The sequence below is a fragment of the Littorina saxatilis genome, linkage group LG13 (genome assembly GCF_037325665.1).
Source record: "Littorina saxatilis isolate snail1 linkage group LG13, US_GU_Lsax_2.0, whole genome shotgun sequence".
Lineage (NCBI taxonomy): Eukaryota > Metazoa > Mollusca > Gastropoda > Littorinimorpha > Littorinidae > Littorina > Littorina saxatilis.
The window spans coordinates 26,681,682-26,707,938 of NC_090257.1; the positions used below are offsets into that span (position 1 = coordinate 26,681,682).

The window sequence follows — 26,257 nt, forward strand, 5'->3', positions numbered from 1 at the left end:
ATTTGGTGTTTAACGTCGTTTTCAACCATTCAAGGTTATATCGCGACGGAGAAATGTTAATCTACTCGCCAAATGGGAGTAAAGTTGCTGAAACAAATGCTTGGTTTGGCGAGTAAAATTTGCTCTCTAGTAAATTATGAGAAGTACTAGGCAAAGGCGAGTGCCCCATTTTGTGGACTTTCAGCGCTGCCAACTCGTTCAAAAAAACACGAGTGTACACGAGTTTCAGCCCATGAACGAAGAAGAAAAAGAAGAAGAAGAAAACACATAAGAGTCACACAGTAAAAACAAACAGTGTGTGTACCTGGGCAGTGGTGTTGCGATGCTGACCGCCGTGATGGAACCGCTTGCAGTCCAGTTTGTGTTTTCCCATGGTGCTTCGCTGCGTGCTCCACGTGGTCACCATGCGAAGGCCGCGATGACACGCCACCACGTTGTCCCAGTCACTCTCACGGTTCCATTCTACAGCAAAATGTATCATTATTATTATTATGTGTATTGTATGCCTTCTTCTTCTTCTTGTCCATCACACGTTATATTGTCAGCCCGGACAGCGAGACGAATGATGCCGTCTTCTCCAGGTCTTCCTTTCCTCCATACAGCTTGCAGTGAAGGGAGATGGCAGTTGGCCACACGGTTTTCCTCAGACTCTCAAGGATGGTGCATCATTGAGGATGTGTTCAGTGGTCTGGTCATCTAGTCCACAGCTGTACGTAGGGGAGGGGACCAGCTTCATCTTTTGGGACATGTGGGCATTTAGGCGGTTATTGTATGCCTTAACTTAGATGTTGTGTTGTTATTTTATTTTACTGATTCCCACAGTCATTTACAGAGAAGATATTATTATGTGTTTATTTTGTGTATTGTTACTTGTAGTTTGATATTGTTCAGCGTGGAGAGCACAGACATATTCTGTGGTTCGCGCTAAATAAGTGTTCATGATTATTATTATTATTAAAATGTGCATACATAGACAGAGACAGACAAGAAATTTGTAGGATTCATTGTGCAGAAAATTATTAATACATGTCTCCTCCCCCCCCCTCTCCCCCCCCCCTCCCCCCCCTCCCCCCCTCTCCCCCCCCCCCCCCCCCCCCCCCCCGTGTTGCTGTTGTTTTGTTTTGCACATTCTCCTGCCTCTATCACAAATGAGAGCACACACACAGAAGTGTATAGGGGAGAAGGGAGCAGAATGCAACTAATGCTGGAAAAAGAAAGACCGTTCAAATATATAGACATGTCCCTGACAAAATGACAGCAATTAAGCAAAACGGAAAGCAAGGGAAAAAGATAGGGAAAAAAAAAAGCCTTTTTTTTTTAACAAGAAACAAAATAACAGCAGGAAGATGAGACCAACCTGCAGTGAAGCAGGTGACGGGCGGCATTTTGTGCTGGTCATTTTTCAGACCTGTCCGTTTTGTCTCTGACTTGTTGAATGACGCGCGACCCAGACTGCTGTTGTGTTTGTCATGGACTGTGGAAAACATACGCATCGTGCTGTCCTGACCTGCACATAGCAAACAGATTCAGATTAATCCTTTCTCTTCTTTTTTTTTCTTTCTTTTTATTTACCTCACTTGCATGCAGGTTGCCACTGCCGTTATTTTTGCCTTCTCTCTCATTTTTTATTATTTTTTTAATTATGATTTTTTATTTTTTGGGGGCTGGGAGCAATCCTTCTTCATAGGTCTTTTTCTTTTCTCAATCAAATTTGTACATTTTTAAATAAAAAAACTGTTATCAATAAACTAATATCATGTTAACAAAAATAAAAAATTCAGACTAATCCTCATTGCTTCTCTTTTTCTCCAGTTTATGAGAATCAAAAAACAAGAAAGGTATGTTGTTTAAACGTTTAATTATTGACAAAACTAAACGTTTCGTTCACAGATATATCGTCCCAGCAGTCTTTGAAGTGCACAGACAAACACTAATTAGACACAACTTATCTGACAAAATGTTCAGCCGCTTGCAGGGAAGACACAAGCTAGGCAATCTTCTTCTTCTGCGTTCGTGGGCTGAAACTCCCACATACACTCGTGTTTTTTGCACGAGTGGAATTTTACGTGTATGACCGTTTTTTACCCCGCCATTTAGGCAGCCATACGCCGTTTTCGGAGGAAGCATGCTGGGTATTTTCGTGTTTCTCTAACCCACCGAACTCTGACATGGATTACAGGATCTTTTTCGTTGCGCACTTGGTCTTGTGCTTGCGCGTGTACACACGGGGGGGTGTTCGGACACCGAGGAGAGTCTGCACACAAAGTTGACTCTGAGAAATAAATCTCTCGCCGAACGTGGGGACGAACTCACGCTGACAGCGGCCAACTGGATACAAATCCAGCGCGCTACTGACTGAGCTACATCCCCGCCCACAGCTAGGCAATCTATTTGTTTTTGGATTCCAGTTTATGAGATTAATACCTGCAGTAAAATCAAGAAGATTCACCAGACTTATCTGACAAGTTACAAACAGGATCATGAAATTGTCACACAGTACAACATGCTCATCTATGCTGCTCACAATCTGAGTCAAACACTTACCAGCACAGAGGATTTTCTGTCCGTTGCCATAGTGTCGTAAATAGTTGGGCGGTGAACTGTGCCCCTCTCGCATCCGCAGCAAGCGCACACCACCGTCCGCCTGGTCGAAAATCCACACCTGCAAGAGAGAAGATCATCCATAGAATCGACATATCTACTCAGCAATCCTCCGTGTTTGGTCAACAATGTGGCCAAGTTAACACTGAAATTGGGCAAACAAGGTGGCCAAGTTAACACTGAAATTGGGCAAACAAGGTGGCCAAGTTAACACTGAAATTGGGCAAACAATGTTGCCAAGTTAACACTGAAATTGGGCAAACAATGTTGCCAAGTTAACACTGAAATTGGGCAAACAATGTTGCCAAGTTAACACTGAAATTGGGCAAACAGTGTGACCAAGTTAACACTGAAATTGGGCAAACAATGTGGCCAAGTTAACACTGAAATTGGGCAAACAATGTGGCCAAGTTAACACTGAAATTGGGCAAACAATGTGGCCAAGTTAACACTGAAATTGGGCAAACAATGTGGCCAAGTTAACACTGAAATTGGGCAAACAATGTGGCCAAGTTAACACTGAAATTGGGCAAACAATGTGGCCAAGTTAACACTGAAATTGGGCAAACGATGTGGCCAAGTTAACACTGAAATTGGGCAAACAGTGTGGCCAAGTTAACACTGAAATTGGGCAAACAATGTGGCCAAGTTAACACTGAAATTGGGCAAACAATGTGGCCAAGTTAACACTGAAATTGGGCAAACAATGTGGCCAAGTTAACACTGAAATTGGACAAACAATGTGGCCAAGTTAACACTGAAATTGGACAAACAATGTGGCCAAGTTAACACTGAAATTGGGAAAACAATGTGGCCAAGTTAACACTGAAATTGGGCAAACAATGTGGCCAAGTTAACACTGAAATTGGGCAAACAATGTGGCCAAGTTAACACTGAAATTGGTCAACAATGTGGCCAAGTTAACACTGAAATTGGGCAAACAATGTGGCCAAGTTAACACTGAAATTGGGCAAACAATGTGGCCAAGTTAACACTGAAATTGGGCAAACAATGTGGCCAAGTTAACACTGAAATTGGGCAAACAATGTGGCCAAGTTAACACTGAAATTGGGCAAACAAATCAACACAGTGGAACCCCCTTTTTAGACCTCCAAAACTCTAAGGGTTACTTCCCCCTTACCAGGGTCAGCGTAGTAGCAGCGTCTTAGCACTTAGACTGAAGTCTTTTCTTTCTTTATTTGGTGTTTAACGTCGTTTTCAACCACGAAGGTTATATCGCGACGAGGGAAAGGGGGGAGATGGGATAGGGGAAAGGGGGGAGATGGGATAGAGCCACTTGTTAAGTGTTTCTTGTTCACAAAAGCACTAATCAAAAAATTGCTCCAGGGGCTTGCAACGTAGTACAATATATGACCTTACTGGGAGAATGCAAGTTTCCAGCACAAAGGACTAAACATTTCTTACATACTGCTTGACTAAAATCTTTACAAACATTGACTATATTCTATACAAGAACCACTTAACAAGGGTAATAAGTGAAGAATTTTATGGGTGAGAAAAGGAAAGTAAAAGGACTTTGGGGAGGCAGAAATAAAGAAACAAGAAAAAGATCCTAATTAGGTTCACGGCATCGAGAGTGATGCGACCTTCTCTCAGAAGTTAGTAGAGAAGGCTCCCCCATCCACCACCCGGGGGACGCGCCTCTACGCCAATTAGGGGGCGCGAGGACTTAGACTGAAGTCAATGCTTATGATTATATGTGAGTTGGAGTAAGGATATGTAATTTAATCAGGTCATAGAAAGCAGGGAGTCTTAAAATGGGCGTAAAATGGACAGAAAATCTGAGAAAACAGTGTCACCCATTTTCACAGGAAACCCATTTTCATCACCTTCCGCAGTGTCATTTGCGTAGTTATGTCATGCTGTCTCATTATTTTCCCCTACAATTCTGGAGCAGGTGTTGGCAGGATAATTTCCGGAAACTTAATTCCCCTACCCAGGTGCTTTGGAAGTGCTTGATTTTTTTGCAGTGACAAATGTTATGGTACAGCGGTACCTGTGATGAAAGGACACCCTTGGGACCAGCCAAAAGTGTCCCTACATGGCAGGTGGCCTGTCATGACAGGTATAGTTTTGTAGAGATAATAGACAAAGGGACAACAGGTGTCCTTTTAAAGGACGTGTCCTCTCATTGGAGGGGCCACACATCACAGGCACCACTGTATCGCCTCACAGACTCTTTTGTTTCCTGCAATAGACAAATTCCCAAAATAACTCTGTCGGGTTTGTATGCATTGTAAAAGAGTGAATACCCTTGCTTTTAGGAGGACAAACACTGCATGGGCCAATCACTAGCGAGGGGTGTGTCTAAAACACGTGGAAAAGAGGCACATGAGCATTTATTTTCCCCCAAAAAAACAAGGGTATTCACTCTTTCACAACCCATACAAACCTGACAGAGTTATTTCCGAACATCGTCTATTCTACAGCTATTGCTACTAATCAATAAATTAGTCACTCTCTCCCTCACTTAAATTTAACAAAAGAATTCTTAGGATATTCAAAATCTTGTTGATAAAAACCTGGGAAATCAATGCAGCAATAGACGAATTCTGAAAATAACTCCGACCGGTTTGTATGGGTTGTGGGAGAGTGACCTTTTCTTTCAAAAGCTCTGACAAACAAAGGATGGACTAACCACTAGCGAGAGGTCTGTCGGAAACACTAGCTCCGGTCCACGTGTTTCTGACTGACCACTGGCTAGCATTGGTCCATCCTTTGTTTGTCAGAGCTTTTGAAAGAAAAGGTTCCTCCGAAAGCGGCGTATGGCTGCCTAAATGGCGGGGTAAGAACGGTCATACACGTAAAATTCCACTCGTGCAAAATCACGAGTGTGCGTGGGAGTTTCAGCCCACGAACGCAGAAGAAGAAGAAGAAGAAGAAAGAAAAGGTCACTCTCCCAAAACATCAAACAACCCGAAGGAGTTATTTCCAAAATTCGTCTATTGCTCGTACCTTCAGCGTGTTGTCCCCAGAAGACGTCACCATGATCGGTTCTTTGGGCAGACAGTGCAGACCGCTCACTGCCTTCCCATGAGCCTCCAGTGTCTGACTGATCAGTGACTTCCTCTCCAGGTCCCAGAATGCCATGTGACCAGCAGCACTTCCTGTCACCATGGTAGGGTTGCCGTCTGCAAAATCACAAATTCTCTCAGCTAAAAACTGCACTACCTAATCTAAGCCTGAAGCATACATCTGCAACAGCAGTTTCAAGAATAACGGAGAAATACAGAGAATTTACTGCAGACCAAAGTCTCACCCTTGCAGTCGCTTCTTGCATCCAACCTCCCCTTGAAAAGAATGTTCAAAGTTTTATAGTTCTTCATATACGGACCCCAGATTTCCTTTTCATAAAGTCTGCAAAGTTTCAACCAAACCACTGTATCTGCAAATTCCAAGAAAATAAATCTTCTTATTGGCTGTTTCGACTATGTACGTGCAAAATAGAAGAAACAACACACATGATTTTTGCTGCCCACTCACCAGTGCGGAAAGAGATGGCGGTGACAGGTCCCCAGTCCTGTGTGAACTTCATCAAGGTCTCGTCCAGCTTCAAGTTGTGCAGCAAAATCCGGCCGTCAGCCAGACCCACCGCCAGCACGTTCACTGCCGGGCTCTGTCGTAAAAAACAGGATAGCAAATGAAACAGCGCAGAAAACAATGGTGTACAGGGGACCCCCCTTTTAAAACATCCTCCTTCATGAGACCTTGATTTTTGGCTCACGTAAGTGTAGCCTATGCGATGATAACTTTTGTCTGTCTGTGCGTGCGTGCGTGTGTGTGTGTGTGTGTGATAGAAACTTTAACATTTCCGAGTCTATGGATAAAGCTCGCATAAGATAAAGCTCGCATATAAATAAAGAGAATACATAGAGAATACAAGAAGATTACGTCTCGGTCAAAAGTGTTTGACGTGTGTGATAGAAACTTTAACATTTGAAGACGTCACATTATGACGTAAGAGGGTTAGACGTCACGCGAAGGAATTACTGAAAGTCTCGGTCATTGTTATTGTGAGCGGGCCGAGACTAGTTGGCAGATCCAGTGTCTCGCTTTCTTGCACAGTATCACCTATGCTTACTGTGTGTGTGTGTGTGTATGTGTGACGGAGTGATTGAGTTTGTTTACTGTTTGTCGATTTCTTACGTGAGCCTTGAAGGCTTCACCTCTTGTTCACATTTTCTCTTCATAACATCTACTTTCAATTTAAGACTCCCCCCTTTTTACATTTAGTCAAGTTTTGACAAAATGTTTTAACATAGAGGGGGAATCGAGACGAGGGTCGTGGTGTTTGTGTGTGTGTGTTTGTGTGTGTGTGTGTGTGTGTGTGTGTGTGTGTGTGTCTCTCTCTCTGTGTAGAGCGATTCAGAGTAAACTACTGGATTTTACATGAGAGTTCCTGGATATGATATCCCCAGATTTTTTTTCATTTTTTCGATAAATGTCTTTGATGACGTCATATCCGGCTTTTTGTAAAAGTTGAGGCGGCACTGTCACACCCTCATTTTTCAATCAAATTGATTGAAATTTTGGCCAAGCAATCTTCGACGAAGGCCGGACTTCGGTATTGCATTTCAGCATGGAGGCTTACAAATTAATTAATGACTTTGGTCATTAAAAATCTGAAAATTGTAATTAAAGTTATTTTGTTTATAAAACGATCCAAAATTACTTTTATTTTATTCTTCATCATGTTCTGATTCCAAAAACATAAAAATATGTTATATTCGGATTAAAAACAAGCTCTGAAAATTAAAAATATAAAAATTATGATTAAAATTAAATTTCCGAAATCGTTTTAAAAACTATTTCATCTTATTCCTTGTTGGTTCCTGATTCCTAAAACATGTAGATATGATATGTTTGGATGAAAAACACGCTCAGAAAGTTAAAACGAAGAGAGGTACAGTAAAGCGTGCAATGAAGCACAGCGCAACCGCTACCGCGCCAAACAGGCTCGTCATTTTCACTGCCTTTTGCACTAGCGGCGGACTACGTTCAGTTTCATTCTGTGAGTTCCACAGCTTGACTAAATGTAGTAATTTCGCCTTACGCAACTTGTTAAGTCTTTATTTTCTCACATTTGTTGAGGTCTCCAAAGAGGCGTTCCACTCTACATGTATCTTTTTCTTGTTCTATACTCTCTATAAATAAGACTATGATAAATTGGTCCTCAACCAACACCCTGACAGCATGCTGTGGTGACTTGGAATTGTTTTAATGAATTAAATTTCCCCAAAAGGCACCAGTACCTTTCACGAATATAACTCTTGACAAAAAACTCACCACTGTACACAGAGAGCACCCAGGCTGTTCATTCTTTGTATGTGACCAAGTGGAGGGACGGTCTTATCCCATGTTAAAGCCTGACCAGATCTGAGACAGTGAGGCAACAGTTTCCCACAAGGCAAAGAGGACCTTTCATGGTTTATTAACCCGTCAAATATTGTAGAGAATCTCCCATGAGCCTGTCCTTAACTGGACCAAGTCGACTACGTGAAGTATGCTTTGCGAAGTTGGCCGCACGAAGCTTTAGCACTGAGTTTTCGGTAAAAAAACCTTTGCGAAGTCGACTACGTGAAGTATGCTTTGCAAAGCTGGCCGCACGAAGCTTTAGCACTGAGTTTTCGGTAAAAAATCTTTGCGAAGTCGACTACATGAAGTATGCTTTGCGAAGTTGGCCGCATGAAGCTTTAGCACTGAGTTTTCGGTAAAAAAAACTTTGCGAAGTCGACTACGTGAAGTATGCTTTGCGAAGTTGGCCGCACGAAGCTTTAGCACTGAGTTTTCGGTAAAAAAACCTTTGCGAAGTCGACTACGTGAAGTATGCTTTGCAAAGCTGGCCGCACGAAGCTTTAGCACTGAGTTTTCGGTAAAAAAACCTTTGCGAAGTCGACTACGTGAAGTATGCTTTGCAAAGCTGGCCGCACAAAGCTTTAGCACTGAATTTTCGGTAAAAAAACCTTTGCGAAGTCGACTACGTGAAGTATGCTTTGCAAAGCTGGCCGCACGAAGCTTTAGCACTGAGTTTTCGGTAAAAAAACCTTTGCGAAGTCGACTACGTGAAGTATGCTTTACAAAGCTGGCCGCACGAAGCTTTAGCACTGAGTTTTCGGTAAAAAAAACCTTTGCGAAGTCGACTACGTGAAGTATGCTTTGCAAAGCTGGCCGCACGAAGCTTTAGCACTGAGTTTTCGGTAAAAAAAACCTTTGCGAAGTCGACTACGTGAAGTATGCTTTGCAAAGCTGGCCGCACGAAGCTCTAGCACTGAGTTTTCGGTAAAAAAACCTTTGCGAAGTCGACTACGTGAAGTATGCTTTGCAAAGCTGGCCGCACGAAGCTTTAGCACTGAGTTTTCGGTAAAAAAAACCTTTGCGAAGTCGACTACGTGAAGTATGCTTTGCAAAGCTGGCCACAAGAAGCTTTAGCACTGAGTTTTCGGTAAAAAAAACTTTGCGAAGTCGACTACGTGAAGTATGCTTTGCGAAGTTGGCCGCACGAAGCTTTAGCACTGAGTTTTTGGTAAAAAAAACTTTGCGAAGTCGACTACGTGAAGTATGCTTTGCAAAGCTGGCCGCACGAAGCTTTAGCACTGAGTTTTCGGTAAAAAAACCTTTGCGAAGTCGACTACGTGAAGTATGCTTTGCAAAGCTGGCCGCACGAAGCTTTAGCACTGAGTTTTCGGTAAAAAAACCTTTGCGAAGTCGACTACGTGAAGTATGCTTTGCAAAGCTGGCCGCACGAAGCTTTAGCACTGAGTTTTCGGTAAAAAAACCTTTGCAAAGTCGACTACGTAAAGTATGCTTTGCAAAGCTGGCCGCACGAAGCTTTAGCACTGAGTTTTCGGTAAAAAAAACCTTTGCGAAGTCGACTACGTAAAGTATGCTTTACAAAGCTGGCCGCACGAAGCTTTAGCACTGAGTTTTCGGTAAAAAAAACCTTTGCGAAGTCGACTACGTGAAGTATGCTTTGCAAAGCTGGCCGCACGAAGCTTTAGCACTGAGTTTTCGGTAAAAAAAACCTTTGCGAAGTCGACTACGTGAAGTATGCTTTGCAAAGCTGGCCGCACGAAGCTTTAGCACTGAGTTTTCGGTAAAAAAACCTTTGCGAAGTCGACTACGTGAAGTATGCTTTGCAAAGCTGGTTGCACGAAGCTTTAGCACTGAGTTTTTGGTAAAAAAAACCTTTGCGAAGTCGACTACGTGAAGTATGCTTTGCAAAGCTGGCCGCACGAAGCTTTAGCACTGAGTTTTCGGTAAAAAAACCTTTGCGAAGTCGACTACGTGAAGTATGCTTTGCAAAGCTGGCCGCACGAAGCTTTAGCACTGAGTTTTCGGTAAAAAAACCTTTGCGAAGTCGACTATGTGAAGTATGCTTTGCAAAGCTGGCCGCACGAAGCTTTAGCACTGAGTTTTCGATAAATGTAAGGCTTCTTTTTAAGCCTACTGTCTATATGATACTTACCGAGACAGTACTATTCTTGCACATTATCTATTATAGGCCGAAAAAATTGGACAAAACGCTGCGTGGGTACAATTATCTCCCATAACCATGCGCCACCGTGGATCCCAAGCACTGTCTGAGTGCTTCCCCCTTACAGGATGTAGGTGGCGCGTCCTCTTTCTTTATGAGCTGCAGACCCTCAAAAAGCCCATAACATATCAAGAGGGGAGGCGGGAGGGAAACTCTAATAGTACTGTCTCGGTAAGTATCATATAGACAGTAGGCTTAAAAAGAAGCCTTACAGTCAATATAACACTTACCTCGACAGTACTATTCTTGCACAGAATACCAGAGTGGTGTGAGGGTGATATGTAGAGTATTAAACTCCTTAATCAAAATCACTTAAATCCAAGGATTAAGATACCCAGGCAATTTTCGAACAGTACTACCGTAAAAGAAAATATACCCAAGAAAAATACCTTAGACTGACGTGACCATGCTGGCAACCACTGCTTTGGCAATGCCATACGACTGGTCAAGCCTGAGACTGGAAAAGTCTCGCATATAGTGGTTAATAAACGTGGCTGGAGTCTTCCAGAACGCGACCGCCATTATGCTTTGGAGCGAGGCACCCCGCACGTGCGCCAACGAGGAGCCGATAGCCCGAATCTCGTGTGCCCTGATGTCAGGGACCACATCCACTTGAGCATGAACATAAGCCTGTTTGATAAGCAAGGTCAGCCAACGAGCTAAAGTTTGTCTAGAAATATCCGATTGGTACTTCGGATTAAGCGAGACAAACAGTGACCGCTTAGAAGACCGAAAGCTACGTGTTCTATCCAGGTACACTCTTAGGGCACGTACTGGGCAGAGGAAGCGATCAGGGTCATCATGTTCAAGAGTGGGAGCCAAGGCTTGAATGACTACTGGTTTGGACAACTCCGAGGCATTCTGATTCTTGGCTCGAAAGTCTGGTAGGAAAGCCAACGTCACCTGATGTGTGGTGAACTCAATGTCAAATTCCAGGCCACTCAAAGCTTGAATACCACTGAGTCTACGGCAAGTGGCTAAAGCGATGAGGAACACAGTCTTAAAAGTCAGGAACTTGATACTAATGCCTGCCAGGGGTTCAAACTCCTTGCTACGCAGGAGTTTGAGAACCAGGAAGACATCCCACTTGGGAAATGAAACCCGAGGTTTAGACACCGCTGCATTGCTTATACCCGAAAGGACATTAGCGATGAGGGAGGAACTGATCAAGTGTTCAGGTCTGCGACCAGTAGCAGCCGCAATCGTGGAAGTGATGGCAGATTTGTATCCAAGAAGAGTCTTAGAAGAAAGACTCTTCTTTTGATACACTTCCACCAGGAAGTTGGCCAAGTCCTGTGTTGAGGGATAAAGCGGCTTTATCCCCTTGGACAAGGCGAAGGAGGCCCAAGCTCTCCAGCGTAAGTCGTAGAGCTGATTAGTTGATCGCCTCTTAGCGTTCAAGGAAAACTCTACTGAACTCTTGTGCAATCCTAGTGCAAGCAGTTTGGAGCGCACAAGAGCCATGCGGTCAAGCACAGACTCTCTGGACGTGGATGAGGGAGGCCTGATCGAGGCTGGAGCAGACTTCCCCCGTCCAGATTCAGAGGTAGAGGGTCTACGTGGGTGAGACCGCGAAGATCTGGAAACCACGGAGCTGTTGGCCAGTAAGGCGCGACCAAAATCAGTCTTGGCCGTTCCTGCAGATACTTTGCCAGTACCCTCGGAATCAGAGATGGCGGGGGATAGGCGTAAGCATCGAGGAGCCTCCACGAGAGAGTGAATGCGTCCACGTGGAACGCATTCGTGTCTCGAAAGGGGCTGACGTACCTGGGAAGCCGAGCGCTGAATCGAGTTGCGAACAGATCGATCAGAGGACGGTCCCACCTTGCCCACAGACGCCGTAGAACGTTGTGAGCGATGGTCCATTCTGTGGGGAGAACCTGATCGCCCCGACTGAGAATGTCGGCCAGGGCGTTCAGTTTCCCCGGAACGAATTGGACTGACATCCGGACCTGATTGGTCTGGCACCAGAGCAGAATCTCCTCCGCTAACAGGGAGAGGGACCGAGAATTGGTGCCCCCCTGGTGGCGAAGGTAAGCTAGGCATGTGGTGTTGTCCCCGTGGACCAACACATCCTGATCCCGAATCAGGAGGCGAAACTCCAGCAGAGCCCGACGAACCGCCTCCAACTCTAGAAAGTTGATGTGTAGGAGGGACTCCTCCTGGGTCCAGACCCCCTGGGCCTCGTGCAGGTCCAGGTGGGCCCCCCAACCCCGCGTAGAAGCGTCGGTGTACAGGAAGAGAGACGGCCGTCTCGGTTGGATAGGCACCGCAGAGTTGAGCCAGATCGGGTCCAGCCATTGGACTACAGCCTCGTGAAACCAAGGCCCGATCTGGACCAACTCGGTGTAATCGAGAGGCCTGGAAGTCCGATCTGCTACTGCTCGTTGCAGGGGACGTTTGTGTAGCCTTGCAAGGGGCAGCAGCAGAGCGACAGACTCCATGGAACCCAACAGTTCCACCAGCCGTCTGTGAGGAACAGCGCGGCAAGCCTGAATGGAGAGGATCTTTCGCCTCAGGGAGAGGATTCTGTCCGGGGAGGGAGACACAGTGTAAAGCACTGTGTCGAACGCCATCCCCAAGTAGCAAAACTGCTGGGCTGGCACGAGGTCCGACTTGTGCCACTGTATCTGGAACCCCAAGGCATGGGTCCGGTCCAGGACCTGCCGGGTGTGTTGGAGGCATTGATCGCGAGACTGGGCCAGGGTGAGCCAATCGTCCAAATATTGACGCAGACGCACACCCTGAGCTCTGACCAACGCCGCCAGCTCCTTGACCACCTTTGAACCGGAGCAGATGTCGGTACCCCGGGGCCACCAGGATGTGGAAGTAAGCATCCTGGAGGTCCACAGACGTGGCCCAATCGTTTGGCCGGATGGCCAACCGGACCGACGAAGGGGTTTCCATCTTGAACTTGCACCTGCGAAGGTACAAGTTCAAGGTGGAGAGGTCCAACACCGGCCTGAACCTGCCGTCCTTTTTGGGGACGGTGAACAGGCGGGAGTAGAACCCCGGAGAAGGCTGAGAAAGGGGGTAGACAGCCTTCTTCTCGACCAACGAGTTCACCTCGTCTTGAAGAGCCTGCCATCTGGCAGGGTCTCGAGGAGGGGGGAACGTCAAAGGTAGAGCGGACAATGGAGGTTGTGACGACAGCGGTAGAGAAAACCCCGACCCCACCACCCTCAAGATAAACTGGTTGGAGACCAGTCTGCCCCACATGTCGCGGGCCCGAAAAAGGGAACCGACGGACGAAAGAGGGGCAACTTGAGGGGGCGTCAACGTAGGGCCGGGACTCACTGAAAATTCTGCTGGCGGGCAGGCGCAGGCTTGCGACCACCCCCCTGGTGGTGCTGCTTACCCTTACCTGTCTGAGCACCCTTCTTCTTGCGCTTGGGAGCACGAGAAGCCGGGGCCGCAGGGGGGAACGCGACAGGCGCCTGAGAGGAGGAAGAAGGAGGCAGTGAAACTGGCTTCTTCTTCTTCTTCTTCTGAGGCTGGGAGCTGGAGGTGACTGTAGCACTTCTCTTACTCCCCGCCGACGTCGCCGAAGCAGCGAGGCCAACCATCAGAGAATCAGTGTTCCTCTGGCGTGTGGACTCCACCACAGAACGGACAGTGCCCGGATGAAAGAGGGAAGAAGGCTGAGGAAACGTGTTCCTCAGACTCTTCCTCATATCCGGAGGCACTAAAGAAGTAGCCAGAAAATGATCACGGAACAGGGCCAACAAGTGGACCCGTGTTCCAATGGCCAATTCTGCCGCAGTCGTCACGCACGATCGCACGGCATGCAAAGCCCGATCCACTTGAACCGTGTCAAGGACCCGAGTGGAATCGGACTCTGCCCGATCGGGAGGGTCCAACAGTGTGGACAGCGTGCTCATCCATGTCAAGGCCTGTGATTGGGCCTCGACAATGGAAGAAACGGTGGCCTCAAGATTGTGGAACGAAGCAGAGCTCAGTTCCACCTTCTTGACCGAAGGCACCTCCCCAACGAACACATCACCGTCAGCCCCACCCTGAACACTCGAAGTCTGGAAAGGGAGAGTTCGAGAGTCAAAGGGAAAAGGGAGGGACGAAACAGATTGGACACGAGGAAACAGTGGAGGTGCGCCTCCCGAAGGAAAGCACGGCACTGAATCCGCGTCCTCCCGAGGAACATAGGTCGCGTTCGCACGTGAATCTGTACTCCTCAGGCGATGTGCTGCCGCTTCCACCGTGGCACTAAGACTAGGGTGGAACGCGAATTGCTGGCGGCCGGATCGTTCATAAAACGAGCCGCCGGCAGACGCGGCGTGTGCCTCCCGCGCCCGGGCCGAAGCGGACTCCAAGGACGAGAGGGCGTCGGAGGGAAGGACGTCCTGAAACTGTTCAAACGTCCTTCTAGCTGTGCGAGGGAGAGCCTCCTGCCTCTCGTCCTCAGACTCCACGTCCTGTGTGTCAACCGAAGGGTTGGGAACACTAGACGACAGACGCTTAAGAGAGGCATCCGTGGCGTCAAGACGCCGCGTGATGTCTGTCATGTACTGTTGGAAAGTACGAAGCATAGCTTCGGAAGTTCCATCAGAAACCGGCAAGGGTAGAGGATCAGTGTTAACCTCAGGGCGACCCTGATCCTCCTCCCCATCGTCCTCTGACTCACTCTCCTCTTCACTTCCCGACAACTCCTCAACAGCAGGAGTGTAGGAAGCTTGAGGGGGAGGAGCCGAAAGTGATGAAGTAGGCTGTGACGAAACGCCCACTGAAGCAAGAGGCCGCGAAGACCCCTGCCCCAAAGACGAAACGTCTCCAGCAGCCGAAGGGAGAGAACAACAAAAACCCTGCGACTGTTGGGTCAGTCCAGCCAACGAACCCCCGCCATTTATAGACTGAACAGGGACCCATCGGGTCTGATCAGAAAAGAAATGGTCCGGTCCGGTCGGGGGTGCCGATCCGGTCCGGTCGGGTGGTCCGGTGTTCCGGTCCGGTGGTCCGGTCCGGTCCCGTACCATCCGGAGGTCCCGTTCGGCACAGAACCATCCGTACCCACAAAAGTGTTCGGGTGGTTCGGTCCGGACGTGGACATACCGTACCATCCGGACCCGTAGGTCCGGTGGTCCGGTGTGTTCCGGTTCGGTGCCAGACCACCCGGACCAACAGAGGTGGTCGGGTGGTCCGGTCCCGACCGGACCACTGGTCCGGTACCGTACCATCCGGACCCGTAGGTCCGGTGGTCCGGTGTGTTCCGGTTCGGTGCCAGACCACCCGGACCAACAGAGGTGGTCGGGTGGTCCGGTCCCGACCGGACCACTGGTCCCGTACCGTACCATCCGGACCCGTAGGTCCGGGGGTCCGGCAAGGGCCAGAGGTACTGTCCCGCACCGGACCCTAAGGTCCGGTACGGTCCCGTACCATGGGTCCCGTCCGGACCAAACCCGGAGGTCAAGTCCAGTCGGGACCCGTGGGTCCGGTTCGATCCCGACCCGTAAGCCTGGACCGTTCCGGACCCTTGGTCCGGACCATCCGTCACCCGAACACCAGACGCTAAGGAATGGCGTGGGGTCAAGACGGTCCGGTCGGAGGTGTCGGTCTGAGCAACAGAAACAATGTTCCCGTCGCCCTGACCATTCGACAGAAGTACCACGTTCTGTCGAACACCTCCACGTCCAGTAACTAGTAGGCCGGAGCGTTTCAAAGAGGGACAGCCACCAGTCACACGGACGTCAGAGGGAACCGTAGTAGCAGTGGTCGTAGGTACGAAGCCTGAAACCCCTGCCCCCACAGGACCGCCCTGAACGGGGTCAATTCGCATCCCAACCCCAGCGGGGAGGGAATTCATAGACCCCGTCATCTCCTCCGATCTCCCCCCCCATGAGTCCGAGACTACTGTCGAAACAGCAGTAGACGACCCAGCGAGGGAGTTCAGAGGAGGACCCGTGTCCCTCCTGGCTTCCACAGCGGTGGAAACCGAGGAGGGCACAGGAGAGGCACCGGGAAAGAAAGAAGTCGAAACCTGAGTCTCTCCCGTAGCCCCTAGATCAGATTCACCAACCCCCAAAGAGGGTTGGGAATCGACCCGCCCCCGGATTCGAGCCAGGGAGGAGAAGGAAACCTTCCCCCCAGGCTTGAAACCGGGAGGAGCTGAAGCCTGAGACTGAGGGCCGGACAACGGCGTCGAAGGGGGGGAAGCGTGTTCCACGGAAGGAGAAGGAGAAAGAAGCTTTTTCTTTCCCCTCGACCTTCCCCGAACCTTCGACGGCGCAGCCCCGCCCGAAGTCCCAGGTTCAAGCCCAGCCTGTTTGAGCAAGCTCGCATTGAGCTTGCTCAAACAGGCTTTCTCCGCCCTCCCTCGCCGCAAACGCAAAGCGTTTGGGGAGGGAGAGTCGGAGCGCCGAAAGGTCCCCCTGTCCATGCGCAAAACATGACGCTGTGCGCCCGGAGAAGGGTTGCCCCCGGCAGACTCTGGTTCCGTAGAACCAGAGCCCAAAACAAGACGAGACATCCTACCTCGCCCTGTACGTACCCTTAAAAAATCGAGAATTAACAAAATTCAAAGAAAATTAGGTCAATACTCAAGTGAATGAGGCGAAACGAGAAGCAGACGACCGGTCACCCCGAAGTAGGACGGTAGGCACGCCGAGTCCGCCACACAACAACGGAGGCACAAGTTGGAAGAAAAACAACGTAGCCTCAAGCCAGAAGTGGAATAACACACAAAAATCCAACAGGTGGTAATCCACACAGAAAAGAAGACTCTAGAATCCAAAATAATCCGGGAGCGCAGCAGAAACACAGCCTACTGTCACGCGCGAAAAAAGAAAGAGGACGCGCCACCTACATCCTGTAAGGGGGAAGCACTCAGACAGTGCTTGGGATCCACGGTGGCGCATGGTTATGGGAGATAATTGTACCCACGCAGCGTTTTGTCCAATTTTTTCGGCCTATAATAGATAATGTGCAAGAATAGTACTGTCGAGGTAAGTGTTATATTGACAAAACCTTTGCGAAGTCGACTACGTGAAGTATGCTTTGCGAAGTTGGCCGCACGAAGCTTTAGCACTGAGTTTTCGGTAAAAAAACCTTTGCGAAGTCGACTACGTGAAGTATGCTTTGCAAAGCTGGCCGCACGAAGCTTTAGCACTGAGTTTTCGGTAAAAAAACCTTTGCGAAGTCGACTCACTTAAGGACCGCCTTTATAAGAAAAAAACCTGATATTTGCCCCCCCCCTCCATAAAATGGTTGTCACGTTTATTACCTGTTCCAGTACAGTGACCTGTTGACCCCAGCCATTGAAGGTGTAAACGAGTTTGTCATGCTTGATGTTCCACAGCTGCAGAGGTCCCTGTCTGCTTCCCAGCACCACCTTGTCCATGTAACCATGGGGATGAGTCGCCGCGGTGATCTCAAAGTTCTTCACCTCAAACTCCATCGTCAGGTAGATTCCTGGAGAAACGGAGAGATACACATGAGATTACATTTTCACGGTTGTTTTCTTGCAGTGTATACAGTGGAACCCCCCTTTTAAGACCCTCTTAAACAGCAGGACATTTTAAAAAGGGGGTACATTTACAGAAAATAAGAACAGAAGATCTAAAAAATCAAGGTCTCAAAAGAAAGGTTCCACTGTACATGTATTCGGGGGCGTATAGGTTCCACGGTACATGTATTCGGGGGCGTATAGGTTCCACTGAACATGTATTCGGGGGGCGTAAAGGTTCCACTGTACATGTATTCGGGGGCGTAAAGGTTCCACTGTACATGTATTTGGGGGCGTAAAGGTTCCACTGTACATGTATTCGGGGGCGTATAGGTTCCACTGTACATGTATTCGGGGGCGTAAAGGTTCCACTGTATATGTATTCGGGGGCGTAAAGGTTCCACTGTACATGTATTCAGGGGCGTATAGGTTCCACTGTACATGTATTCGAGGGCATATAGGTTCCACTGTACATGTATTCGGGGGCGTATAGGTTCCACTCTGTGTGTTTGCAGACATGTCAACCTGTACGGTTTTCCCGTATTGTGTACGGGATTTATCCAAATTTAGGTGTGTACGGCTTACACAGCCTAGCAGTACGGGCAAACCAAATTGTACCGGAAATTCATGTCGATGCTGTGATTTTGACAACAATTACCTTACAAGATGCAAGTGACGATTACCACACATACTCAGGCATGTCAACTGAATGAAAGAGACACAGACAGAGTAAGTGTAGTGCATGTTGTAGTGATCGACTGCTTGAATATGTAAAGTAAATTTTAAGGGGCTTATTGTCCGTCAGGTCTTAATTGCCTATATTGGACATGAATTGGTTGATACGATTCGAGTTTTTACGCCCTCACGGCTTTTGATGTTTGCGTGTTTAGGTGGTATCAGCCATCTGCACTTATGGTAGAATGACCAAGATCTTTAACGTGCCATTGTGGTGACACGGGGGTGGGAGATGGATACCGTCTCTGGGTCTGCACATAAAGTTGACCCGTGTCCGTCCCGGCCCGGATTCGAACCAGCGACCTTTCGATCACAAGTCCAGTGCTCTACCACCTGAGCTACCCGGGCCCCCTTGAATATGTAGGTCAGTGAATCCTTTAAAATAGCCCACTTCAGTGACCTTCCCGGTTTCAGATATCTGCATGATCTCTGACAAGTTTTATTTTGAGTTAGATACATCCCTTTGAAAATTAGAAAGTGGAACAAACTTACAAGTTACTTGTTTCTCTTTTAATTCAATCTATGATTCAACCATCATTTGAGAATTTAACTCCAGAAATGATGAATTGAAAAGCAGTATGAGAGATTATGCAAATGAGTACTAAAAATAAACCTAACAGTGCCAATGCTATTTTCCAAACCTCCTTCCTTTTCACCAGAGTGAGCCGTTTTGAAATTAAGTTACCAATTGGAACTTACTGAAAACTGTTTTCTCATTTAAATTGAAGTTTTGAGTCAATAATTATTGATAATTTACATCAGGACAAGGGAGGCAACTGTGTTATTTTTGGTTTTTATTAATTTGTCAGAAATTTTTCAAACATGGTTATTTTCCATCCTGTAGATGAAACTTGTTTAAAATCAAGTTCATCCATGAGAGCGATTCTGGGGGGTAAACAGACCTGAAGCTGGTTTTTGTATTTCAAAATAAAAAAGTTGGTGTGTAAGGGATTGTTACCTTGAATACGGTTTCTAGTCATATAAATACAGGTTGGCCTTGGAGGGGGTTGACAGGTCTGTGTTTGTCCGCACTTGCATGTCTGGTTTTCTGTTTGTGTTTTCTTTCTGTGTGCTTCTGTTTTCAAAAGATTGTTTGTTATGCCTTTTGTTTTTGGCTTTCTTTTGCTCTCTGGTCTTGTTTGTTTGTGTGTGCAAGTGTGTGTGTTATGGGTTGCTACATTTCTGTGTATGTTTGGCTCTATACTTTCTTTTTGGTTTGCAAATTTTGTCAATGGAATTTTATAAAAAGTACACCTGCTCATCTTTTTCCTTTACCTGTTTAAACAGTATGAATAAATGATACTCTGAATCAGGTGCAAATTACTTATGAGGCCATGCAAATCAATACACAGGTGTACACCCAAGTGAACCCACACAGGTATATATATTCTTCTTCTTCTTCGTTCATGGGCTGAAACTCCCATTGTGCACTCATGTATTGCACGAGCAGGTTTGTACGTGTTTGACTGTTTTTACCCCCGCCATATAGGCAGCCATCACCAATTTGGGGGGATGCGTCCTGGGTGTTTTCAAGTTTCTATCACACACCAAACTCTGACATGGATTACAGGATCTTTTACGTGCGCACTTGGTCTTTTGCTTGCATGAACACACGAAGAGGGATACACAAGTTGACCTGGATATACACAGACATAGAGGTACACGCACTGAGGGGCAAACACACACATCGCATACCTTCAGAGTGTACATCCCAAACGATGACATGTCCAGTGCTGTCAAAGGAGATGAGATGACGACCAAAGGGAAGTAACAATGTAACATCACTGCTGTGACCTTCGTACACATGGATGACCTGCAAGCAACAAACACCTTTCAACAACTGTTTATCCAGCAAGATTTATAAGTAAAACTTATTACATAGTTTGAAGCCATGTTAATAGATGATGGAATATTCTTTCATCATCGCCGACATAGGCAACAGTTACCATAGAAAGTTTAAAAAAAACACAAAAAAAACCCAAAAAAACCTGTTTATCCACACCACCTTCAAATCTGCAGCGTTTAAATTCATCATTCTGTTATTTAAAAATTACCTCCTTCAAATGCTATCCATGAAGTAATCTTTTTCTTCTGCGTTCGTGGGCTGAAACTCCCACGTGCACTCGTGGTTTTTTTTGCACGAGTGGAATTTTACGTGTATGACCGTTTTTTACCCCGCCATTTAGGCAGCCACCGAACTCTGACATGGATTACAGGATCTTTTTCGTGCGCACTTGGTCTTGTGCTTGCGTGTACACACGGGGGTGTTCGGACACCGAGGAGAGTCTGCACACAAAGTTGACTCTGAGAAATAAATCTCTCGCCGAACGTGGGGACGAACTCACGCCGACAGGGGCCAACTAGATACAAATCCAGCGCGCTACCGACTGAGCTACATCCCCGCCCAAGTAATCTTTTTAAGACCCTCCTTTCTTTGACGTTCTGTTCATAACCTCTGTAAATTTACCTCCATTTTAAGACTCCCTTCCATTTAAGACCTGATTTTCTCAGATTTTTGAAGTTCGTAAAAGGGGAGTTCCATTGTATAGATCTCACACCTGGTGTGAAACTGACACAGGTTTACCGTTTACCACTCCGCTACGCTGAACGCACCTTTCTTCCTTTGTCGAAACAGCGAATGGTGTTGCCACATGCTGTGAAGATGTGCCGTTCGCTCGTCACCATAACTGTGATTGGGTCGGGGTGAAGGTCACCTGAAAGAAACGTCAGTCCGTTAATAACTACTTTCAACTTTCACGTCAGCTGAAAAACTAGAAACTAAAAATAAAATTGCCGGTGTGCTTATCGCACAAAGCAGAATTTTGTTTTCATGCATGCTGTTTTCGTGTTTTTCAAGCCCCTGAGACTTTAGCTGTGAGCTTGGAATCTGTATCATACACATATAAATCCCTGCGCCTTGAATATGTGCGCGATATAAATTGCATAAAATAAAAATAAAAAAATAAATCCCTGCGCTTAGAACTGTACTCACGGAATACGCGCGATATAAGCCTCATATTGATTGATTGATATGTGCACACAGGGGTCGAAGAATCAGCACAAAGTTGACTCTTGGAAATAAATTCCTAGCCAAAACCTTGGGTTGAACCCACGACAATAGCATTAGCAACCATTTGGTTTTAATGCAAGCTCGCTACCAACTGAGCTACGTCCCCACCCTAATTACCATTAAATGTATAGCTCATTAGATGCGCTTCTATTTTGAAAATATTAACACATACACACACTCAGTAATTCACACTCACACATATAATATAATTAGAAGGTAATACTCACTGACACTAACAATGCCCAGTTTTGAACACTGAAAAGAGAAAACAAAGTGTCATAACAAAATGAGCATTTGTCAAAATGTCATGCAACTCAGTAACTGACTAACATTAACAGAATTTCAATAAAATAATTACTCCTGACTGTGTTCTTCTCTTCATTTCCCTCTTCTTGCTTGATGGCCTAGAGAGTTCATCCTGGGATTGAAATTTTACCAAATATAGTTAAAGACAAAAATGCAAAACAGCAGTACTTTCATCTGAAATTTGGAAAACACAAAAACAGATGGTCTCTAACTGTATACATATATGTACACATTATCATATAAGGAAAACACATAAAAAGAATGTCAACAGAATATTTTTATCATGTTGAGCTTAGGAAAAATAAAAATTAAACCGCTTTTCGATTTACCTAAAATCCTTAAAGGTCCTTGTCTACATTTTTGCTTTTTTTCAATAATCTTATGGTTAGATTTCTATACAAAATTAAGTCAAATGATGAATGAACCATGGGGAAAAAAATTATATAGAAAAAAATATATGTAAAAAAGATTTTATTTTTGGGTAGCGTGGCTCACGCTTCCAATATTTTGTTTTCTGTTTGCTGAGAACATGTGCTTTGCCTAAAAATACTGACCAATCAAATTCATGTCACTATGCTTATAGCCACACCCAAACAAGTGCAGCAACAGTTTGACACTGGAGCGCTGTCCAAGCTTTTTTTTAAACGCACGAAATGCACGGGATTTGAGAGGAGTTTTGCGCTTGGCATTTTCCAAATAAGGATATCCTACTATGACTATGAGTACTACGCTGGAATACTACAATGAATTTTCAAACGGCTACACTCGCTTCGTTTTTCCAGATCAAAACGGGGTGTATTGTTGATATTTGTAGATAATAGACTGCATTTTAATGGTCAAATGGCGATTTCGGTATAAATATGTAGACAAGGACCTTTAATGTTTCAAATTACAATTTAAAAAATGCTGCATACATCTGTATCACTATCAGTGCATATGAAACTGAAAGCTTTAGATTTGAAATTGAAGCTTACATTGTAAACATGGAATGCTCTCCCAACAGACGTGACTGCGTAATTCTCTCGGTGCTTCTTGTGGTAGCGGACAGCCAGGGGGACGTCAGTGCTGACCAGTCCCACGGCCCTGTAGCCTGTGAAGATCTTGCTGGCCGACATTCTGCTGGTCAGCCTCAAGACTGTGTCAGCGTCTCAGTGTCTTCTGTGATTTCTGTAATTTCTGCTGAAAGGCCTGCAGCAATAATTGAATAAAGCAAATAAGATATTCTGCATTATAGAAAAAATTGACAAAAAAAGGAATAAAGAAAGAAAGATTTGAAATGAAAGAAAAAAATAAAACATAAAACATGTAGTGACCACTGATTGCTATTAAATGGAAAAACATTGTAATATCTACTTGCAGCTATAGGGAGGACGTCAGTCGGCTTTGCTTATGCAGAGAAACATTCAGTCTGAAGTTAATTTTGGCTGACGCCCTCCAAATAGCTGCATGTGTAATATCTATACAAGAAACCATAATCTAAAATTTGCAAATAATCTTGTCAAAACCTAGCTGATGATGTACGTTGCCTTCATTGTCGAGAATAAATGTCACCCCTGTCTCACCCACACCCAGCTATATTATAGACCTCAAGTCATAATTTGTGCTTTGTTTGTGCTTAATGTGTAATGTACATGTAGTAGCAGCAGCTGAGGGACTGGGGGTTCTGTAGCAAGACTTTAGATTGCATACAGTTGGAGTTTATTTTCTGTATTCAATTGTTTTCGGTCAAAACTTGTTGGATCATCATGATTATGTCTGAAATGAAAAGGTATTGATAATGATAGGTTAGGCCAAAAAAAAAAATTGTCTGTTTAGGGTAACCCGACCGACCCTATCGATTTGGCGCCGACCCAAAAACTTTTTTTTGATTTCCAAAACAAAAAAAGAAAAAAAAAGAGGTAAAAATGCTAAAAAGAGACATTTGGCGTTTCTTTCTCTCCCTTTCTCTCTGTTTTATTTATACGTTAGTTTTGAAACATGTATTCATCAAATATAAGAAGTGAATGTTCAGCCAACATAGCATTTACACCAACAACAAAAAACAAAAAACAAAAACAAAAATTTACCTACCTACCGACCCTACTTTTTTTGGTCATGTTACCCTAAACAGACAATTTTTTTTTTTTGCCTTACTGATCGAGTGGGGAAAAAGTCATGTTCAACTTGAGTTAAAACAACCATTTTATAGTCTGAACACCGCATGTCAGTACGGCGCTTTTCTTTGGCACCCAAAATTCACAAACAAGTGAAGATTTTTCAAGAACACTAGGTCTAAACTAACAAACTGTACTTTCTTTCTCTGTTTCTGAAAGTGTAATACGAAAGCGCTCTGCACAGCCGAGTCCACTCGTGTCTTTTCGCAATCTGTTGGAAAATTCCAAATGACTGTACGATAGCGTAGGGAAAGCTAAACTTCTCCTCGACCAGTTCAAATCAGTATTCACAAAGAGTGCTAACTTCACCCCCCCTCCCCCACCCCCCGCCGTCAGCCCCATAGAGCAGATTGAAGTGACCACAGCTGGAGTAGCTAAACTGCTACGTGACCTCAACCCCGCCAAAGCCCCAGGCCCCGACAGCATACCCAACCTGGTCCTAAAGACCTGCGCGGACCAGATTGCACGTGCTCTCCGTGCAATCTTCCAGAGATCCCTGGATAGCGGTTCTCTCCCTTCCGACTGGCTCCAGGCCAACATCTCCTGTGTATTCAAAAAGGGTGATCGCCACCTCCCCGCGAACTACCGTCCCATCTCCCTCACTTCCATCCCTTGCAAACTCCTAGAACATATTATATGCCGCCACATCTTCACACATCTCGACTCGCATAACATCCTCACGCATCTAAACCATGGTTTCCGTTCTGGATTCTCGTGCGAAACCCAACTTCTCACCACAACCCACGACCTCCTGACCTCCTTCGACCAAAGAAAACAAGTAGATGTCGCTGTGCTTGATTTTTCTAAAGCGTTCGACACTGTTCCCCACCCCCACCTTCTCCATAAACTCTCCTGTTATGGCATAAACGGCCCCCTACTCAACTGGCTCACGTCGTTCCTCACTAAGCGCTCCATGAAAGTTGTACTCGAGGGTACTTCATCCGAATCAACTACAGTAGACTCTGGCGTCCCACAGGGGACGGTGCTCGGCCCACTACTCTTCCTTGTCCATATTAACGACCTGCCAGCCTCCGTATCGTCCCACGTCCGCTTGTTCGCCGATGACTGCCTGCTCTATAGGGAAATAAACTCCTTCACGGACCACCAATCCCTGCAACAAGACCTCAGACACCTCGAAGAATGGGCGGTTACCTGGGGCATGCGCTTCAACGCCTCTAAATGCTATATCCTCAGTATAAACAAATCCTCTGACTTTTACTACCAACTGGACAACAGCATCCTCCAAAACGTTAGATCCACACCCTACCTTGGCATTCTCCTCTCAGACGACATGAAATGGAGCCCCCACATTTCTTCTATCACTAAAAAAGCTAACTGCACCCTTGGCTTCCTTCGCCGCAACCTCCAACGCTGCCCGCCTCGTTGCCGTCAGCAGGCCTACCTCTCCCTTGTGCGTCCCCTCCTGGAGTATGGGGCGGTTGTCTGGGACCCCTACCTGAAGAAAGACATTGACTGCATCGAACGCGTACAACGCAAAGCATCAAGGTTCATCACAGGCGACTTCAGGTCGTCGACCCCCGGCAGCGTCACCAGACTCCTAGAGAAAACTGGACTCCAACCTCTGCACCAGCGACGTCAACAACTCCGTCTGACGTTCTTCTATAGGGTGGTTGAGGGGCTGGTACCGGCACTACCACCACACCAGTTCTTAACTGAGCAGAAGCAAGGCCGTAAAATCAGGCCAGTGAGACACCCTGACCATCACACATCCAACATCGTCTCACAGTATTCAAGAAACAACTCTAGACCCTATTCAGTGCCCCAAGGCCGCACTGATCAGTTTAGGAACTCCTTTTTTGTGAAGACGGCACAAGACTGGAATCTACTTGAGGACAATACTGTAACCTCCAAAAGCATTGGCATCTTTAAAGCCAAGCTAGCAGCCGTACACCACCATTAGGCTGCCGCACTCTCCCCCGCTGCATTTACGCCAGTCTTCTGGTATTCAGCAGCGTAATCGATCAAGATCAAGATCAAGACTGTAAAGCTTAGGGAATACAACAAAAGAATCAGTCGTCTCTTTTGCACAAACATACACACAAAACCATACCTACTCTACATAAAGTAAACTGCAGCCCAGCTCGATCCAAAAACAACGTGGTTCGGCCATTAACCGGAAGTTTACGCTCAATTTCTGCCGCAAGCGAACTGAAATAATTTATGAACATTTTGAGAACTGAGCCACAACGGTTTGAGAACGAGAACCAACTGATCAGTGCCGCAAGAATCTCTCTCTCTCTCTCTCTCTCTCTCTCTCTCTCTCTCTCTCTCTCTCTCTCTCTCTCTCTCTCTCTCTCTCTCTCTCTTGGATGAAAAAAAGCATGTTTGCCGGTGTAAGTCAGTTGTTAGTGCCCCATCTGTCA

At 46.2% G+C, this 26,257-nt stretch overlaps 1 protein-coding gene across 2 annotated transcripts in view; it reads right to left on the reverse strand.

Annotated features, from left to right (window-relative positions):
- The window catches only part of LOC138945393 (WD repeat-containing protein 36-like), a 36,760-nt gene extending 10,740 nt beyond the window's left edge, over positions 1 to 26,020 (reverse strand). Inside the window, exons 1-11 of one of the 2 annotated variants that reach the window (XM_070316829.1) lie at positions 25,949 to 26,020; positions 22,695 to 22,908; positions 21,642 to 21,669; positions 20,958 to 21,058; positions 20,040 to 20,157; positions 17,388 to 17,575; positions 6,106 to 6,238; positions 5,578 to 5,753; positions 2,545 to 2,662; positions 1,358 to 1,507; positions 305 to 462 (exon numbers count right to left, since the gene is read on the reverse strand). In XM_070316829.1, the coding sequence (XP_070172930.1) occupies positions 305 to 462; positions 1,358 to 1,507; positions 2,545 to 2,662; positions 5,578 to 5,753; positions 6,106 to 6,238; positions 17,388 to 17,575; positions 20,040 to 20,157; positions 20,958 to 21,058; positions 21,642 to 21,669; positions 22,695 to 22,835 (1,311 nt within the window). In that variant the 5' untranslated portion in view covers positions 22,836 to 22,908; positions 25,949 to 26,020. Of the gene's footprint in view, positions 1 to 304; positions 463 to 1,357; positions 1,508 to 2,544; positions 2,663 to 5,577; positions 5,754 to 6,105; positions 6,239 to 17,387; positions 17,576 to 20,039; positions 20,158 to 20,957; positions 21,059 to 21,641; positions 21,670 to 22,694; positions 22,909 to 25,944 lie in introns of both variants that reach the window. The other variant, XM_070316828.1, reaches the window with a different exon arrangement.
- Between the last annotated feature and the right edge of the window lie 237 nt (positions 26,021 to 26,257).